This window comes from Onychomys torridus, chromosome 4 (assembly GCF_903995425.1).
Source record: "Onychomys torridus chromosome 4, mOncTor1.1, whole genome shotgun sequence".
Lineage (NCBI taxonomy): Eukaryota > Metazoa > Chordata > Mammalia > Rodentia > Cricetidae > Onychomys > Onychomys torridus.
Genome location: NC_050446.1, coordinates 47,559,019 through 47,578,651, shown reverse-complemented (window position 1 = coordinate 47,578,651; position 19,633 = coordinate 47,559,019). Strand labels below are relative to the sequence as shown.

Sequence of the window (19,633 nt, the reverse complement as noted above, 5' to 3'; positions counted from 1 at the left end):
AAGGTCTATGTTGGATATCTTCTTCAATCACTCCCCACCTTATTGTTTGAGAAGGGTCTCTTACTGAACCTGGAGCTTGCCAGAGACCTTCAGGGATGCCCAGTGCTGGGACTGATGGAGCCTTTAAATATGTACGTGGCTAAGTGCATCCCGGGAGAGGGGCTGGGTTTCTGGTTGGGTGTCAGCAATGGCCACAGCTGTAGTGAGTATCTCTGCTAGCACCAGGCCCCACCAATGAACCACTTCCATCTTCCAAAATGGGGCCAGCGGATGCATGTACATCAGTCAGGAAACCAACTCCACTTGATTTATCATCTCTTGGGAACTAGCAAAACACACCATAAACTGACTTTAGAGATGTGAAGCACACGTGGTGTACACGTGCAGATATAACACAGGAGAAAAGTAAAGCCACTGTAGTTTATTGCTGTGACTATGCTCTCCCGGGGTCACTATACTGTTAAGTAGCTACAAAGTGCAGCCCTCCTTTATTTCTCTTTAAATGCCATCTCACCGCAGGCATCTAAAGCAACAGCAGCAGCTACAAAATGGTGTCTGAGTACTTCTGAGTTCAGAACAAGGTCTGTATACAGGCAGAATAAAAAGATGCTCAATTAACAGTGTGCTGTGTAACCAGGACAAAACATCTTCAAAAAAAGGGGGAGTTTTGTGTAAACCTTAATTGAGATGCGACTCACAGAGACCAGCAGTAAATTCTTGTTTCCTTTTACAGTTTAGTGAGGTGGTCTGTGTTCTTGCAAACAATTTACAAAGTACAAGAAATGTTGCGTGTGGGCACCAGGCATCAAATATTTCATTTCCTTACACAAGGAATAGCAGTGGGCACCCTGCCATCTCTTTCCCAAAGATGGACATCCCAGGATGGCGGGAGGTGCCTGGCACAAGCCACCCAGAACAACTCTTTTCGGTTGTTTAAAATGCAAGCACATTCTCACACCCCTCCCTGGCTGATTCCACCCAACTTGGTGGGAGACAAGCCCTTGGCCTCTTGCGTAGTTTCCCCCTAGAATTATGTACAGGATGTCTACAGATACGGTACAAACTAGTATGAAATCAATGGTGGTCTGCGGTTCCAGACATGATCTTGTGGTTAAATAAATAGACCACGTCGACTGTGACGATTGATTCCAAGTTAAGAAGACTCAGAAGCATTTGCATCAGTAACTGCAGAAACAGGCTTCTCCATGGCTGGTGGGGAGTCGCCGACTCTGTCCTCAACAATGGTGGGGACCTTGGAAGCAGGGGACATCGTCTCCACAGTGAGTGAGGAGGCAGCCTCTGCCTTTGCAGTAGTCATGACAGGGTCAGAAGGTGGGCCCATGGCAGGCAGGGAGGACAGCGGCTCCCCTGCGCTGGCTGCAGAAGAACCGTCTGGAACCAAAGGGAATGGCGGGAGGAACTCAGACGGCATGGGGAGAGGTGCAATGCCAGGTAAGTTTCGGGGAGGCAAGGAGGGAAGAGGTGGCAGACCTGGGACAGAAAGAACAGAGGTCACATAGCCTGCCGGCACCCAGAGCATCGCTACCACACCCCTCTAGCTGTACCTCATCTAGCACCTGAAGCTACGACCTCTGCTGACCTCTGACTGGAGGCCAGGGCCAAAGGCTTCTGATCCCCAAGCGCCATGTGCTGCAGCCCTGCACTTCGGGCATCTGCTGCTTGGCACTCGAGGGAGCTAGCTGGACGTGAGAGAGGAGGGTCCTGCTTCCAGACAGGGTCCAAGTGCAGTCCCAGCTCCCACAGCCAGCTAACAATGGAAGGTGCCCTGGAGGAGCAGCTGGGGAGACTGCCCACCACTCCTGCTGTTCTCAGTGGGGGATTCGAGCCTTTCAAAGCAGGAGAGGGAAGGGAAGGTGGCCTGCACAGTGTATGTCCAGAGCACACTGGCGGGAGAGAGGCCACAGACTTCTTTCTTTCCTCTTCTCCGTAAAAAAGATGACTATGGATTGGAAGGAGCTGAAGCCTGCTAGCTGTTCCTGCTCTTAGGCTTGCTGCAGTTCAAGACCTACAAGCCCAAGAATACAGGCTCCAGGAGGAGCAGAGTGGGGTGGTGAGCGTGGCTGGGGTTCTCGGGCCCCTTACTTCAGCCCTGGCTGAGGGGGCTTTGTCGAGCTGAGGAGTACACAGATGGTGAGAACTGCGAACCTGTCGCAGTGTGGCAGTGACACCAGTGTGCAGTGTGTGGGACGGACCACTGCGCTGTCTCGGTTGGGCAGTCACCCGGTGGTCAGCGGGAGCAGATGACTGCCGCTCTTTCCTTTTCACCTGATGGCAGGTCTGAGGAGCACTGGCAGCCAGTCCTGAGTAGCTACTACAGACCCCTGTCAACAGACTAGTCAGCTGGCATGCTAGGGCAGACCTGAGATTGAGCCCTTGAGAGGCTCCCACAGGAAGACAATCCATTTGAGGCTAGCCTAGGCCAGCCACGTAGTGAGACCCCTGTCTCAGGGAAACAAACAAAAAGAACAGGCCTGGACTGCACAGAGAGGCCCCAGCATGCCCTGTGGGCTGCAGCCTAAAACAGGAAGTGGAAAAAAGAGAGGGTCCTGTGCACCTCTAGCAGGTGACCTGCACATCACCAGAGTCAGTGCACAGTGCCACCCCACTGCCCCTCTGGGACAGTCCTCAGGGTGGAGAGAGAAGGGGGAGGCGGCAGCCTGCGCCACAGACTTTCTTTCCTCTTCTTCATAAAAAGGTGAACACTGGTTAGAAATACGTCTGCTAACTGATTTGCTCTGTCTGGAAAAGACTAAACTGGAGGCCTCACTTTCCTGAATACAGTCTTTATTAGCAGTGTCCTAGGAGGGTAAGGCATGTAACATACCCGGGTTCCCGAGCTCCGGCAAGCCGACCCCTGGCGTGAGGTGTGGGACGGGGAGGTTGAAGTTGGGGAGGCTGGGGAGGTTAGGCAGCCCTGCTGGCAAAGGCATCAGACCTGGGCAGAGGGTGAGAAAGAGCACAAGGAAAGTCATTTACCGGGAAGGAGACAGATCCATATGCTGATAGAAGTACTCACGTCTTCCAAATTCCAACACCAGGGTTCACATCAGAATAACACACACAACAACTAACTCCACATGTTCTGGTATCTAAGTGATTAGGCTGTGAAACCAGCAAAGGTTAACAAGCAACGAGTGCTCCTCTGACCCTGGACAAGAGTGATGGCATCCAGTGGTCCAGTGCCTGGAGAAAAAGCTCATTTACTGCAGCTGTAGGAAGCATGACTGAATTTCTCTCTGATGGCGGATGTTTACCACCTCTGCCTTTCTTTCCTATGTGTATACTAACTGAGGCTTACATTTGCAAAAGCAGGAATGAACATCCTATCAACTCAAGCCGCACACACTAACAGCTAGCTCCCACACTGCCACACCATTCTGTGTGAGAACATGAACATCACGGCTCACTACAACTGTAACTCTGTAATGCGAGGCCCTGACCACACGCACACTCATCACTGAAGGGACATCTCATTGTTATCAGCTCAACAACAGGCCTTGGTCTGCACAGAAATACTAAGGAGAACCCACACCTTTTTACACTTGAGCTACTCAAGACCTAAATAAGGAGCCTTCTCAGCCAGGGCAACCACAAGAGCAGCCATGAGGAAGTTCTAACTGCACGTAGGAGGTGAGATGGTGGGAGTCCCAGGCTAACTGCACCTGCTTCCTGGTCTGCTGAGGAGAGCCCCTACGTTCTCCTGTCAGAGCTCTGCGGTCATAACAGGACAATTCAGAAATAAAGAGTTCCGGAAGCAAATACACTCTGCACACATCTCGAGCTTACTTGGTAATGTCGTAGCTGGGTTCATTGGCGGCATGGAAGCAAGGGATGGGTTTACTTGTGGTGGCAATAACGGTACAGTTGGTGCACCTGAAATCAAGCACATTAAAATAATCTGAAACCAATTTTATTGCTGGAAAATGAGCAGAGCACACAGGAGGACGCTGTCTAGTCCTTCACTCTGGCCAGGGCCCAAGCACTGGCTGCATCCTTTGCTGTCTATCACCTTTCAGAGCTCTCTCACCAACGTACAGCCCTGACAGACGCCATGGCCAGGCTGCTGAGGAAGGAGAAGCTCGCAGACAGGACGTGTCTGACCTAAGATGCACACACGAGGCTGCTGGAGAGCCCTGTGCCCTGGGAAGCAGTAAAGGCTGGTCTGTGAGAGAGGATGATGGCAGAGATGTCTCAGCAGACAAAAGGACACTTGGACTTCTAGAGAAGAGAGTGACTAGGCTTCCTTTAACCTCAGGCTCCACACAGGCCAACACATCCCCGTCTGTAGCAGCTGTGGCTGGTGGTGATAGTCTCCATGTGCAAGGGATCCTTGGGATGCCATCTGCTAAAGACCTGACGACCGGCACTTAGCACCTACTCAAGCGGGAGGCTCTCTGACGTCAAAACCATAATAATACATGTTGAACACCCTTAACTAAAAACCCAAAATCTGATCAGACTTAGCCCCCCCCCCCCCCGCCATCTCATCATCTGCTGGTTCACAGCGTTCCAGGCAGAGGCACTCAGGCTGCCATGCTGGGCCAGGCGCTGTCTTACTGGGACATGTTCAAATAGGCAATAGGAGAGAACTGTGCCTAAGAGGGAGCCAACCGACACAGCTTCTTGTTTATTCGGGTAGGAAGTGCTTTCCTGAAGAAACTGGAGAATGCAGACAGGGAAAGAGGGGTAGTGAGGAGGAAAAGAGGAAATAAAGACGAAGAGAAAGACCATCTAGCCACAGCACTGGCAAGAGTTCTAGGGACCCAGGCTGCAGAACCGCAGGATCAGAAACGCCTCTGTTCTGGACCACACTGCTCCTAGTGTGTTGTCAGCTAAGTGCTAACATACAATAGCAATTTCTGTCTTCAATCTTGGCTTTAAGAAAATTAAAATAGGGGCGGAGGGATGGCTCAGTGGTTAGGAGCACCTGTTACAGAGGACCTGGGCTTCGCTCCCAGCACCCACACGGTGGCTCACAACCATCACAGGATCTGTCTGTTAACAGCAGCCCAGGATGTACCATGTAGAGGCTAGTGAGATGCTGAGTCTGTTGTGAGTGCACATCCCAACAGTGTTTCACAGACAGCTATCTATTAGCGCAGAGCGCACTGGCCTCCTCCGAAGCCTCTAGGAAAGCAGCAGGAGACAAGTGGCCTGCTGCCGAGCCCAGCTCTACATACCTGTACTGAGAACACTGCTGACCGCTGGGGGAGCTGAGCTCACACAAAGTCCAGACAGACTCTGTTCTATTCCTGCACTTCCCGGGGTTGACAAAGACGGGGGACTAACTGAGGACAGCTGGACCTAGTAAAAAAAGCAGGGGAGGGAGTTACTTATGAAGAAGTTGAGAGCCCAGCTGGAATCTCAGCCCCATGAGTCCTTTCTCCAGTCTCTCAGCTCTGTGACCCCTCGATGCATCTGCCCCTCCCTCACTGCCACCTGTATTCATGTCGCCTCTAACTCTCTCATGACTGCGCTCTGCCTTCCCTGTCCCTGCGTGACACTATGGTCTCCACACACTAACCTCTGGGCAGTAGGCCTCGCAGGCACGGGGAGTAAGGCCAGGAGCAACTTCTCAGTGGCTGCCCTTCCTCGAAACTGGGGAAGGTGAATTAGCAATGTGGCAGGATCTGGAGAGCTGGCAACAGGGGCAGCAAGCCCTTGCAGACCAGCTGAGTTCGGTTCCCACCCACACTGCAGTTCACAGCTGCATGGACTCCAACTCCAGGGCTCCAACACCCTCTTCTGGCCCCTTGGGGCATGTGCTTGTATGTACACGCTCACAAATGCACACATGTCTTGCAACTCATGACACCTCTAACTCCAGCTGTTAAACTCTCTTCTGGACTCTTCCTGTGGCACCTGTACTTATGTGTGTATGTACGTGTGTACATGTACACACACACACACACACACACACACACACACACACACACACTCGAACCTCTAACCCTGCCTTTACATTTTCTTTTCAAGTGTGTGATTTTTTTTTTATGTGGCCATGTTGACAGGAGATGTAACCATACAGGATGTCTTCCTAAGAAGCAGTTAAAAGCCCTGCAAGCCACACAATCCCTTGATAATTTCATCACTGGACTAAACTGCCCTCTGTGCTGATGATCTCAAATCTGCACAACTAATCCCGTGTTCTCTAAAGGCCAGCAGCACACACCTAACCTCCCTCCACACAGGGACCTCAAATTCAACACGGTGCTTAATGCATAACTCCTCACTGCCTGCCTCAACCAGTGCCCCCACCACATGCTTCCACACACAGAAACGACCACACAGTAAAATGATCTCACCTCCGTAAAGCCATCCTTAAGAGGAGTAATGGGTGTGCCGGTCATCTGTCCTGGAAGGGAAATTTTCTTTCCTTCTTCAAATGGGCGTGTAGGTATTCGATGCAAATAACCATAGCCAATACCACATCCAAGGCTAAAAAACATGTTTTCTTACTGTTATAAAACACAACTTGCATTTCCTTGAGGTTCTAAAACACTGCTCCCTCCTTTGTTTTGTTTTGGTTTAGACATGGTCTCATGTAGTCTGGACTCCTGATCCTCATCCTGTATTCCTCTGCATTTCACTCTGCCATCTCCCCAGAGGTCCCAAGGGTCTACCTATGTCCATCCGGACATTACTCTTAGTTCCTATTTTTCTCCAAACATTTCTTACATTCAACACGTGGCATGTTCACTGTTTACTGTGGGTCTCCCTCAATAGAATATCAAGGCCAGGAAGGACAGAGCCCTTGCTTTCTATTGCCGGAACAGTCCTGGCACTAGGCAGACACCTAGTAATTCCCTGCTGTATAATCACACCCTGCCTGTCCACCGAAGAGCTCTAAGCATGTCCACGTGATGACACTATATGCAGAGTTCAGCGTAAGCCACACATGTACATTTGATGCCAATTTCTTTTCATTTTCCCACTACTGTCATCAGAGGCGTCCTTCTGAAAGACAGGAAGGAGCACCTGCTTCCTTCTGGTCTGCCTGTCTCTTCCTCCTCCTCTGGGGGAATTCCTGCTGTCTGTGTGCTGCTACTGGGACTGTGTGTGAGTATGTGTGTGTGTGTGCACTGCTGCTGGGACTGTGCGTGCGTGTGTGTGCACTGCTGCTGGGACTATGTGTGTGTGTACGTGTGCACTGCTACTGGGACTCTGTGTGTGTGTGTGTGTGTGTGTGTGTGTGTGTGTGTGTGTGTGCGCGCGCGCACTGCTGCTGGGACTGTGCGTGCGTGTACGTGTGCACTGCTACTCGCGCGCGCGCTGCTGCTGGGACTGTCAAGCAGCATTCTAGTCTGCCAATCCAACAGAGCAGCGCATGGCCAAAGCCAGCTGACCAACTTCTACCCAGAGCCAAGAATCTTGGAAGTGACCCGAGAACTGAAAAGAAGATTCTTTCATCATGGAAGGCGACTCAAACTGAGATGCTTCAAGCTGTGCTTTTCTACACCTGGGTCTTTAGCTGCCTCTTCTGAGCTAATCCCTATGAATGTACACTTCCTGTGGGGACAGCTTTCCACATTTTGGAACCAATGAACATTTACTTACATAGTATCACAGCTCAGAGCTCAAAGTAAGCCAAATCTAGACCAGTGAGTTTAAGGCCTTTGACATTTTAGGGTTTCAGTCTATTTCCATACATCTCTTACTTCCCAAGGCACCTGGTACTTTCAGAGTCACCATGCATGAAAACTGCTCTCTCTCCTCTGCTAAGGCATACATGTTATCTCTGTGGACCCCACTATTAGCAAAAACTGGTGGAGTGAGCAGCGGCCAACTTCTTCCTCATTCAAATCATATTGTTACAGTTATATTTCAAAATTACACTTCCATTGTCTTTTATCATCAAAGCTATAATTTTTACTCAAATTTAGAGGAAGAAATTTAAGTCATCTATACTGATCAATGACAGCCTTTTGGGCATAATCACACTTTAAAGCAAGTTTTTTTGTTGTTTGTTTTTTATTTTTGCTGGGGGACAGTCTTTGATGGGAGCAACAGGGTCAAGCTATGTGGTCCAGGTTGGTCTTGAACTCACAATCCTGCTACGTCATCCTTCTGAGCACTGGGGTGGGCACTCACATACTGGCTTATAAGGTGCCTGCTAGTCAAAATAACTAGGTGATGACAGAGAAAAGAGCTGGCAGCAGCAGCAAGATCTGCTGCAAACTCAAGAGAGGCTGGAGATGAAGAGCAGCTGAGTAACACACCGTTGGCTTCTGAGGAAGGAAGGGAGGAGGCAGAGAAACTGGGTGTAAAGGCAGAGCACACCTGAGAAAATGGCCAAAAAGGGACTGCCGAAAGAGATGCCCATAAGTGGTACTAAACCACATAGAGAAAAGTCTTCAAAGAAAAGGAGAGCCGGATGTTTACAAAAGAAGGGCTCTAAATATGAACACAGCAGCGTACAGTCAACGTCGTCGCTAAACATGAAAGAACTAGCAATGTCCTGCACAGCTGGGCTTCATGTCTCCAAACCCACTCCCTTTCCCCGCCCTTGGCCCCATGCTCACCGAGCACTCTTGTGGTGCCAATCTGACTTGGGTACTCTTCCACCCTGTGATGTTAGTCCTGCCAACTTGACATCACTGCTGTAGAAAGACCCTGCCCACTGTGGGCAGCACCATCCCTTGGCTTGGGTCCTGTGTAAGAACTGAGGAAGCTAGCTGAGCACGAAGCATGCACACACCCATTTTCTCTCTGCTATAGATGGGTGTGACTTGATGTCTCACGTTCCTGCTACAGTGACTTCCCCTGAGTGATGGGCTGTAGCCTGATACTGTAAGCTAGGACAACTGCTATCTCCCCACAGGCTGCTCTTTGTCAGGGTATTCTATCACAGCAAGAGAAAGAAAACACACCAGGAAATGGTCACTCTGGTGTTGTGAAAAAAATTTGCCACCAAATGTACACAGAAGCTTCTTTGCAAATTAGTTTATGAGGCAGTCCTAAAGTAGATTAAAAAAACAATTAAAAAAAATAGCCTTATGTGGTCCAGGATGATTTTGAACTTATGATCCTTCTGCCTCTACTTCCTGAGTGCTGGGATTAAAGGCATATGAACAACATCTGGTTTTATGCAGAGCTGGGGACCAAAGCCAGGGTCTTGTGCTTCCTAGGCAAGAAATCTACCAGCCCAGCTCCATCAGCCCCTGAGGCGGATCAATTATGAATGCCTTGAGAAGGTCTTATATCTGGGTGTTTGCAAGCCTGGACAGTGGACAGTGTGAACGTGATAAAGGGCTGCCACGGGCAGCTCAGATGCAGAGAGATACCCTATCTCACTTTTCTTCAATTACAACAACTTAGAATTCTGGTGGTGAATTTAACTCAACATGTTTAAATTACCACATTTAACTCAAGAACCTTAGGTTAGTGAAATAAAAATACTGTGAGCATATGGAGCCCATATGGAGTCCTTCCTTGTTCCATGTAGCAAGAAAACCATACCAATTGAGCAGGGGTGAGAACATGTGTAGTTTCCAAACCCTGCCTAAGTTCTGTAATTATGACTTACACTCAGAAATTCTCAAATTAGAAAGAAGTTAGCTCTTCAGTCAGGAAGAAAAAAGCAAAACAGACAGGCTATAACATGGGTACTATGCTCCCCAGGCACGTGCCTTTAAAAAATGAATTATTAATTTAAATATTCTACATAATTTTTCCCAATGAGTTTTAAAAAGAAATCAAGATGTTACTTAAAAATAAAATTCTTTTTTTAAAGAAAATTTATTTATTTATTATGTATACAGTGTTCTGCCTGCATGTGTGCCTGCACACCGGAAGAGGGCACCAGATCTCATTACAGATGGTTGAGAGCCACCATGTGGTTGCTGGGGATTGAACTCAGGACCTCTGGGAGAGCAGCCAGTGCTCTTCATTCCCGAGCCAGCTCTTCAGCCCTAAAAGCATTCTTTTATAGTAAGGTAAAATCAAAGTTGTAACACATCTGACCGCTAAGTTAAGCAGTCACAACTTCACCTTGAGAATGACCTTACCTGCCTTCTCCACCCCACGCAGAATTGGGTGTAATGATCACTTCCCGACAGTTGTCGGTGTCCGTGTTGTACACGTAGAGCTTCAGGGGCTTTGCTTCGTGGGTCTCAATAAGGCTGAACAGGTCTTCAGACTGTGAACCGTCAGGAGAAACACTTGAAGGTATTGTAGTTGAGAACAGTAGTTCTCAAAAGTCAGCTCCTGTCAGAATCAGCCAAGACACTTCCTAGAACTTAGCTTCTGGGCCCTACCTTAGACACGGCATCACTATTTAATACCAACTGGCCCAGCAGGGTCGAATTTAATGTGCAGAGTAATTCAAGCAAGCTCACTAGACACCAGGGCTCAGGCCAGTTCCACAGCCCTCACCAGTGTCCGAATACAAACTCATCAAGTTCTGCAAATTCTTCAGGTTACTCAGGGTGCCTTATTTTTGATTTTGTGTGTCCTCCCACTAGCGAAGAGACAAGAAAAAGGATCCGGGCAGCACAGCTGAGCTGAGGGACCTCTGCAGCACTGTCATAATGAGTGACAAGGTGAGATGTGCTACAGATACACTAGAGGAGTCTGTGTCACAGAGAACCTGTGCAATGACCACATGATGTCCCCTCACAGTTACACCCGAGGACACAACTTCCAGATGTTTGTTCCTTTTAATACCCTCAGGCATTAAGTATCACGATCAGCAAAGACAGAATTTTTAACTTTAAATGCAAAGCATGTGCATATCCTGAACTCCAAAAGCAGAGAGGAAATCATGTGATGTAACTCATTACTAAGGAACACAGGAACTAACTACCTTGCGTGTTTCCTCCTAAGCTGTGCTCTAATTACCTCATTCATGACAGTATCAGCTCCAATGATGTAATCACTGTGAGGTCTCAGGCCTGCCAGTGCTGCTGGGGAATTTGGTTCCACTTCCTAGGATGACACAGACATACCCAACTCAACACACAGAAAGCATTATTCCAGTTTTATAATGACAGCTCTTAATTATAGTTTGACTGCAGAACCCCCAACATTCCCACATTAGAGATAACATAAATCTAAGAAACTACAGAATATATGTATTTTAAATTTCCAACCACAAAAAGTATATAATATTTAATACTTAAAATATTTCTATCACTGTCTGCATTATCGACTCTTTGGCTTCTCTTTCTTGGATTAAAAATAATTCATATCTAAAAAGCAATGAATGCTGATTTTCAGGAACCCAAACCAGTAATATCTCTACAAAATAATCTAATACAATCTCTAACAATAATATCTAATACCTAATAATATCTGAACAATCCAATACCATCCCTAATAATAATAATATCCCTATACTCGCCCAACCTGGAGATGACCAGTGCCCCCCCAGCTTTCTACACTGTGTTTACACCCATAGGAGTAGTTCACGCTCAATACCTACCAGCACATGCCAAACGTTCTCGTTGGCACCATCAAAGCTGCAGAAACGGATGCTCACCCCCAGCAAGCCCTGGCCGCCCCACAAGTTGCTTGGTGTAACTGAGGTCTCCCGAAGCTCTAGGGTTTTGCTACTATAGATGAGCATTTTTACAGGCTTTTCAACATTGGCTTTCAGTAAATCCTTGAGAGTGTCATTGTCTTTATTCTACAAACACAGAAATCAGTCTTTAATAATAAAAATAATGCTAATAATCATCAGTTTAGCATCTCATCAATAATCAGTATAAATAACAAACTCATCAGGCAGAGGTTTTACTAACTTCAAATGTTTCTTCCCATAGAATGTCAGAAAATCAGAACTCAGTGGTTGGCCAGTGACTCCTTTTCTAACAGCCAACCGTGGAACACCAACCAACACTAGAGTGACCCAGTGACTGGAAACAAAACATGCCGTGGCAAGCTGCATCTCCAATAAAGTTACAAAGACTGCTTTTAAAATCTAAAATATAACTAGGTGGCGTGGTGCATCCCTTAATGCCAGCACTTGGGAGGAGAGGCAGGAGGATCTCTGTGAGTTCAGGGTCCAGCCTGGTCTACAAAGTGAGTTCCAGGACAGCCAGGGCTGTTTCACAGAGAAATATTGTCTCAAAAAACAAAACAAACAAACATCTCAAATATGTGCTGACCTTAAAGTCTAATTTTGGACCCTCCTTCTAATATATGCTCTATTGTTTATTAGGGGTTAATTAAAGGAGAAGAAGAGAAACAATGTTGATATTTCATTATATAATCAAAGGCCACTATGTCAGAGACATTGACAAATAATGAACAAAAACTTAATAAGACCATTATAAAAATAAGCCAAAGAGATACTGTTATGAGAATTCCCTTTTCAGAAGTGACATAATTTCTTTTCCAAAGGACTGTATCAACAGTGAACTAAAGACAGTTTAGAAAAAGCAGTTTTTGGAGAACAACTCTTTCTGTTGTCCCGATAAATTTACATATTGTGGGACTGAGTTGAAGAAAACCGACAGGCAAGTGACAGCTTCCTGTCCATTTCCCACCAGCCTAGGAAAACCACACTTTAATATACGAAGGACAGATCTGGAGTGATTCTACTTCCCAAGACGATGTGATTCTTTAACGTTCATTAGCATCATCCTTTTAAAAATTAAATATGCTGGGAATGGTGGTGCACACCTTTAGCCTCAGCACTCAGGAGGCAGAGGCAAGTGGATCTCTGGGAGATCCAGGCCAGCCTGGTCTACAGAGTGAGTTCCAGGGCTACATAGTGAATCCCTGTCTTAAAAACAACAACAACAACAACAACAACAACAAAAACCCAAAATGTAAGTATATCATGAGTGTGTGCACACCTGATTTTTTGGTGGTGGTGGTGGTGGTGGAGGTGGTGGTGATGGTGGTGTGTGGAGGTGGTGGTGATGGTGGTAGTGGAGGTGGTAGTGGAGGTGGTGGTGATGGTGGTGGTAGTGGAGGTGGTGGTGATGGTGGTGGTGGTAGTGGAGGTGGTGGTGATGGTGGTGTGTGGAGGTGGTGGTGATGGTGGTGGTGATGGTGGTAGTGGAGGTGGTGGTGATGGTGGTGTGTGGAGGTGGTGGTGATGGTGGTGGTGATGGTGGTAGTGGAGGTGGTAGTGATGGTGGTGTGTGGAGGTGGTGGTGATGGTGGTGGTGATGGTGGTAGTGGAGGTGGTGGTGATGGTGGTGTGTGGAGGTGGTGGTGGTGGCGGTGGAGGTGGTGGCGGTGGTCTGTGCTCTTGCTCCACACGGCAGGTGGAGGTCAGAAGAAATCTGTTGGGTCAGTCTCCCCTCAGGGACTGAATTCAGGTCCCGAGACTCCCGAGGCAAGCATCTTTACCAATGAGAAATCTCACTAGCCCCTAACATGATTTTTTCTAAAACATAGCTGATACACAGCCAACCTAGACATTTAGAATAATTCCACTTTGAAGAAAATCACAAAGTTCTATATACAAAACCATAAAAAGCTGAACTTACTAATCTCGAACCGTTAATAGAAACGATAAAGTCAAAGAAAGGCTCCAGCCCAGCTCTGTGTCCTGGGGAATTTTCCTGTACCTGTAAAAAGAATACTTGAAATGAATACTTGCGGTAGGGGCAGAGGGTGCAGGTGGGAGGTACCCTCCCCAGATCAGCAGATGACATGTCAAACAATCACTACAGACAGAAAGACGTGTTCCGGCCTTTGGTCCCGGACACCACTCACTTCAACATCAACAAGGGAACAGTGTCAGGGCAGCCAGCCAGCTACGCAGAGGATCACGGAAGAGGAAGGAAGTGCACACAGCCTAACAGATTCAGGACTAGAACGAGAGAGCAGTTCTAAATGGACCATCTGAAGTGGACTAAAATTAACTACCGCATTTTCTAAATTCATAGTAACACTGACAACCAGCAATAGAAATATAACCAATAAAACCCAAAGTGAATACAATTAACTTTGCATCTGCTTTTCCAAAGTATGCTGGTGTGTAACTCTGCTGCTGTTGTTTGGGACGGGAGAACGGTCTGTGCTAGCTCACACCTGGCAGTAAAAGAAGTTTCCACTCTGCTTGAGCGCATTTACTGACACTATCGAAACGACCCGACAATGAAGTTTGCACTAATATGTGTAGGCTGATGGCCTGTAAGACTATGCAGTCCTCTTTGGGTTCTGGAAACAGGGTCTTATGCTGTAGTCCAGGCTAGTCTGGAACTGCCAGCATCTTCCTGCCTCAGCTCCCTAAGGGTGGAGTTAAAGGTATGCGCCACCATCCCTGGCATTAGACCACACGGCGCTAAGGGCAATTCTGAGGCTATGCAAATTACACTTTATACACATTCATATGCACATAAAGCGATAGATATTCCCACAGAGACACATGATTTTAATACTTTGAAATGGGGCCAGGATCATTCCTAGAATATATTTCACTTAAGGCCAGTATCATTCAAAATTGTACTTTACTTCTTGGGTCAATTTTTTTTATTTACTTTAGTATCTGTTGTAGAATATTAGTTTAAAATATGTTACATTTGTCTATGCTGTGGAACATTTGTTTTAATGATGCATTCTTTTATGTTGCATTTGTTTAACTCTGTGAAGCTGTGTTACTGTGCCTGCCTAAAACACCTGATTGGCATAAAAACGAGCTGAATGGCCAATAGCCAGGCAGCAGAAAGGACAGGCATGGTTGGTAGGCAGAGAATAAATAAGAGGAGGAATCTGGGAAGAAAGATCAAGGAACAAGAAAAGGAAATGAGGAGGATACCAGGGACCAGCCACCCAGCTACACAACCAGGAACAGAGTAACTATACAAAAATAGAGAAAGATAAAAGCCCAGAGGCAAAAGGTAGATGGCATAATTTAAGAAAAGCTGGCAAGAAATAAGCCAAGCTAAGGCTGGGCATTCATAAGTAAAAATAAGCCTCCATGTGATTTATTTGGGAGCTGGGTGGCAGGCCCCCAAAGAGTAAAAAACAAAACAAAAAAACCAAATTATCATTAGCTCTAAACAACAACAACAAAAAATGGATGTTTTTCTTTTGCTCAGTAAGTAAGTAATGCTCCATTATAGAGATGGGCCAGTGTTTACTGTATTAAAACTTTATTATGGTCCCCTGTAAGTGTGGGATCAAGTCTGAGGGGTGCTAGAAGGACATAATCAGGAACGGAGAATGTGCACCTAAGGTGTCAGTTTCTTATTAGCAAAAGACAGCGAGAGGAGTGGATGGGAAGGCAGGGGGGACAGGGGTCTAAATAGGACCACAGTGAAGGGGGAACCCAGAGCACACACAGCACCCAACCACAGTGAAGGGAGGACCCAGGGCACACACAGCACCCAACCACAGTGAAGGGGAGGACCCAGGGCACACACAGCACCCAACCCAGTGAAGGGAGGACCCAGGGCACACACAGCACCCAACCACAGTGAAGGGAGGACCCAGGGCACACACAGCACCCAACCACAGTGAAGGGAGGACCCAGGGCACACACAGCACCCAACCACAGTGAAGGGAGGACCCAGGGCACACACAGCACCCAACCACAGTGAAGGGAGGACCCAGGGCACACACAGCACCCAACCACAGTGAAGGGAGGACCCAGGGCAGGACACAGCAGTCTGTTTAGTGGACTTGCAGCTCTGGGCTCATCTCATCCTAAGAAAAGTTGTTTGAAAAAAAAGCTGTGATTTTCACTTTCTCCACAGATGGGTCTTCTGCCTTTCCTAAATATTCAATTCTTTGTCCATCTCAGTGATCCTCCATTGTAAGTCCTTTTTATAAATAATTATTAAAGAAAATAATTATTTAAGAGATACTAGTTTTAATAAAAGTCAGCATCAAAGGTTCTCACTACTTATTTCCTTTAAAAGATTTCTGTGAGGGGTTGGGTGGCACAGTGGTGCACATTAGTCCTAGCCCTGAGGAGGCAGAGGCAGGTAGATCTCCATATCATGTCCTAAGCCAGCTGGGATTACTAGTGAGGGTGGGTTTCAAAAAATAAAATACAATCTTATTTCTATTTACATTTATATGTATGTGTCTGTGTATGAGCCAGAAGAGAGCATCAGATTCCCTGAAGCTGGAGTCACTGAGGGGTTGTGAGCTGTCAGGTGTGGGTGTTGAAAACTGAACTCAGTCCTCTCTGAGAACAGACTCTGTGCTCTTAACGACTGAGCCATTTCTAACTCCAAGGGTGTTATGCTAATAAAAAAACCTCAGAATATATTCCTCGATTTCCTTATGGCTGGTTCTCTTAAATGAAAGCTTTCCCACTTGATGTATTATCAAAACAGCTAAAAGCCAAAATATCAAACAGATTTCTCCTCAAATGGCAACTCTGAAAGGCAGATGGGGACTTCCCAGAGCATGTGGACATGCTTGTGGTGTCAGCACTCAGGAAGCTGAGAAAAAAAAAAAAAACAAAAACAAACCACCATTGGGTTGAGGCTGGGATGGGCTACACAGCAGAGAAATCCTGACTTACAAGAAATCATACCCAACAAATCAAGTTACAGTCCAGGTGTGGTGGGGAGGGTGAAGTCACAGCCCAGTCACAAGTGGCTATCAATTAGATGTGAGATGGCCCAGGTGAGGAAGAGATAAAGCACCCCTCAGAATGAGTTTTCTCTTTTAACTGGGTCCATATACAATCACATTATCTAAATATTAATGATCTAATACAGCTTCTAGATTGTCACTGATAGAACTTTTATTTAGAATCCAACTAGTTTACAGATCAAGCTTGGGTTTCTTCCCTGAAAAGTTTATCTTTTAGTTAAAAAGAGCCAAGGACAGTACTCTTGCAATATCATCAACTTCCAAAGGTGACCCCATAGTGATTCCTAGCATGTGTCCTCCACCGCCCTCACAATGTAAAGTTTAAAGTATTTGTTTGAAATGGAAAGCTCCCAATATCATCAGAAGTAGCAACTCTTTAAAAAGGCTCCAACAGCTTAGTCTGAATTCTAAAAGAAATAAACAACCCTCTCCATTTTTCCATTTCATTTGCTACAAGCATTGATTTCATCTGTTTTTAATGGACCTTGAAATTAATTTCTTTCTCAAATTTATTATACCATTAGAGCCCAGCACCAATTAGGGCAGGGCGATATCTTAATTATTGCTAGACACCAGCAGAGGGAGCTCTGGACACTGGTGCTGGGACTCTGCAAGGCTAGGCTCCTGGTGTAGTATTATCCACTGACAAGAATCTCCCCAGCATCAAGACTATTTCAATACTTTCTGTTCCTTGTAAGATCCCACTTGTTCATTTACCTTCTGCTTCTTTCAAACCCATCTTAATTAAAACAAAACAAAACAAAAACTTGTATGTGCCCGATTCCATGGACCGTTTGACACTTATTACAGGGCCAAATATCATACTACAGTAATTTAGGAGAAATGGGTTAAATTTGAAATTTAAGATTTTCAACAATGGTAAAGAAAAGGTAAGAAGAGTTTGGGAGTGGACTGAGACAGCTGTTGGTGTTCTGCTTGTTTTAAGGCAGGGTCTCACTTGGCTGACTGGCCTGGAAAACCAGTGCTGGGATTAGAGATTCGTGCCACTATCCCCGCCAGGACTAACGGTTTTAAGCTGTGGATTTATCAATGAACGACTGTGCGTGTGGTTAGTCAAGTCTGTTTACTCCCCGGGCCCCATCCTCTTATCTACAAGTGAAGGACAGTATTTAAAAACACTGTAAAGCTGCACTGAGTTAAAGCTGACAAGACCCTCTGAGCTCCATCCAGCACATGACAGAAGCCGTCCAGAAAGGAAGCTCATCTCCCAACCAGCAGCTACCTGGTAAATTTTTGCAACCCACTAGTACCAGGATACTAGTTACTCTTTAACTATGGATTAAGTACCTGCTGCTCTTTAAACAAATAAGTAGTCTTGTAAAGTGCTAGCTGAGGAGACTCATTCAATAAGGCTGCCTCTCAAAAATTAACTACAGATGGATGGCGGATCAAAGGTCAAGAGAAAAACAGTGCCGCTCACAGAGAAAAGCACTGACTATCCGAGACCTTCCAGAGTGCAAAGACTTCCAAAAATGTAAACAAACAGCAGCATTCACCCACAGAAAAAGTGAGAAACTGCACAGGCAGGAGCACCTTCTCTTCAAGATGAGCACCTGAGAGAAGCCACAGCGCACACCCAACAGGGTCTGGGTCCTGAACCAAGTCCGAGCAGTCTTAACAAACAAACAAAAAAGGACAGTAAGGGCTGGGGAACAGCTCTGCTGGCAGGGTCTTGTCCCACAAGCCTGAACCCTGAGCACTATCCCAGCCTACCCAAAAACAGGGTTGGCAGTGTAGGCTTGTCAAACCAGTGCCGGAGAGATGCGGCTCTGACCAATCAGCCAAGGTAGACCTCCGCTTTCCACATGCATGCACACACGTGTGATCACACACACAAACATTATAAAACCACAATAAGAAAGCATCCCCCACCCATTAGAACAGCTACAATTAAGAGGGGGGGGAGGAGCTAGTGCTGGCAACAAGGTGGAGAAGAGGTCATGCTGTGAGGATGTAAACTGGGCCAGCCACTGTAGAGTCTGTCAAATCCTCAGTGTTAAACACAGTTCTAAGTACACAATGAAAATAGATAAAATCCAGACAAAAACCTGAATAAAGCCCATCAGGGGTGACACACACCTTTAATCCCAGCACTCAGGAGGATCTCTGTGAGTTTGAGGCCAGCCTGGTCTCCAGAGTAAGTTCCAGGACAGCCAGGGCTACACAAAGAAACCCTATCTTGAAGAACCAAAAATAAGTAAATAAAAACTTTGAATAAGAATTTCTTAACAGTATTATCCCAAATCCTTACAATGACTGCATAAACAAAACATGGTCTGGCCACAAAAAGGAGGGTAGTGCTGCAGTCAGTAATACATACAACCACATGGATGGACCTTGAAAGCATTATGCTAACTCAAGCCAGTTCAAAGGAGCGCCTAGGGGCTGGAGAGATGGCTCAGCAGTTAAGAGCACTGGTTGCTCTTCCAGAAGGCCCGGGTTCAATCCCTAGCACCCACGTGGCAGCTCACAACTGTCTGTAACTCCAGTTCCAGGAGATCTGACACCAATGCATATAAAATAAAGTTTAAAAAAATTATTTAAAAGGAGCAGGTATTGCATCATCCCAAGTATGAAATTCCAGTACAGAGGAACCCACAAAGACAGGAAGGAGGTTAGTAGTTGCTCAAGGTTGAGAGCTAGGGAGTCTTTACTAACTGATATGGGCTTTCCCCCAAGTCATAAAATGATCTCTGGACACCGATGGTGAAGATGACTGTACTCTGGATATACTGAAAACCAGAAAAACATATACTTTAAGAGACTGGAGTTTATGGTAAGAAAATTGTATCTCAATAAAGATGCTTTTTAAAAGGCAGCTAATAGAGAAATGGGTAAATAATTTTAGCTGACACTAAACACAAGAGAGTAAATATGAAAATGACTTAACCTTGGTGATCATCAAGGAAATGCAAAGCAAGACCATGATGCAGCATCACTACGTACCTATCAGAACGCCTCAAACAAGAAAGATGGTGACTGAGGATGCACACCCAGAAAGCTGAACCACCACTAGGGGGCTCTCAATAGCAATTTGACAGTATTTATTCATACTGAAAACATGCACACCTTTTGATCTAAT

The 19,633-nt window shown here is 46.3% G+C and overlaps 1 protein-coding gene across 1 annotated transcript in view; it reads right to left on the bottom strand.

Annotated features, from left to right (window-relative positions):
- Nucleotides 1–401: 401 nt before the first annotated feature.
- The window catches only part of Gorasp2 (golgi reassembly stacking protein 2), a 29,361-nt gene continuing 10,129 nt past the window's right edge, over nucleotides 402–19,633 (bottom strand). Inside the window, exons 2-10 of the mRNA XM_036186028.1 lie at nucleotides 13,464–13,544; nucleotides 11,444–11,647; nucleotides 10,861–10,947; nucleotides 10,029–10,159; nucleotides 6,327–6,459; nucleotides 5,202–5,325; nucleotides 3,808–3,894; nucleotides 2,846–2,956; nucleotides 402–1,491 (exon numbers count right to left, since the gene is read on the bottom strand). Coding sequence (XP_036041921.1) covers nucleotides 1,154–1,491; nucleotides 2,846–2,956; nucleotides 3,808–3,894; nucleotides 5,202–5,325; nucleotides 6,327–6,459; nucleotides 10,029–10,159; nucleotides 10,861–10,947; nucleotides 11,444–11,647; nucleotides 13,464–13,544 — 1,296 coding nt within the window. The 3' untranslated portion in view covers nucleotides 402–1,153. The remainder of the gene's footprint in view (nucleotides 1,492–2,845; nucleotides 2,957–3,807; nucleotides 3,895–5,201; nucleotides 5,326–6,326; nucleotides 6,460–10,028; nucleotides 10,160–10,860; nucleotides 10,948–11,443; nucleotides 11,648–13,463; nucleotides 13,545–19,633) is intronic.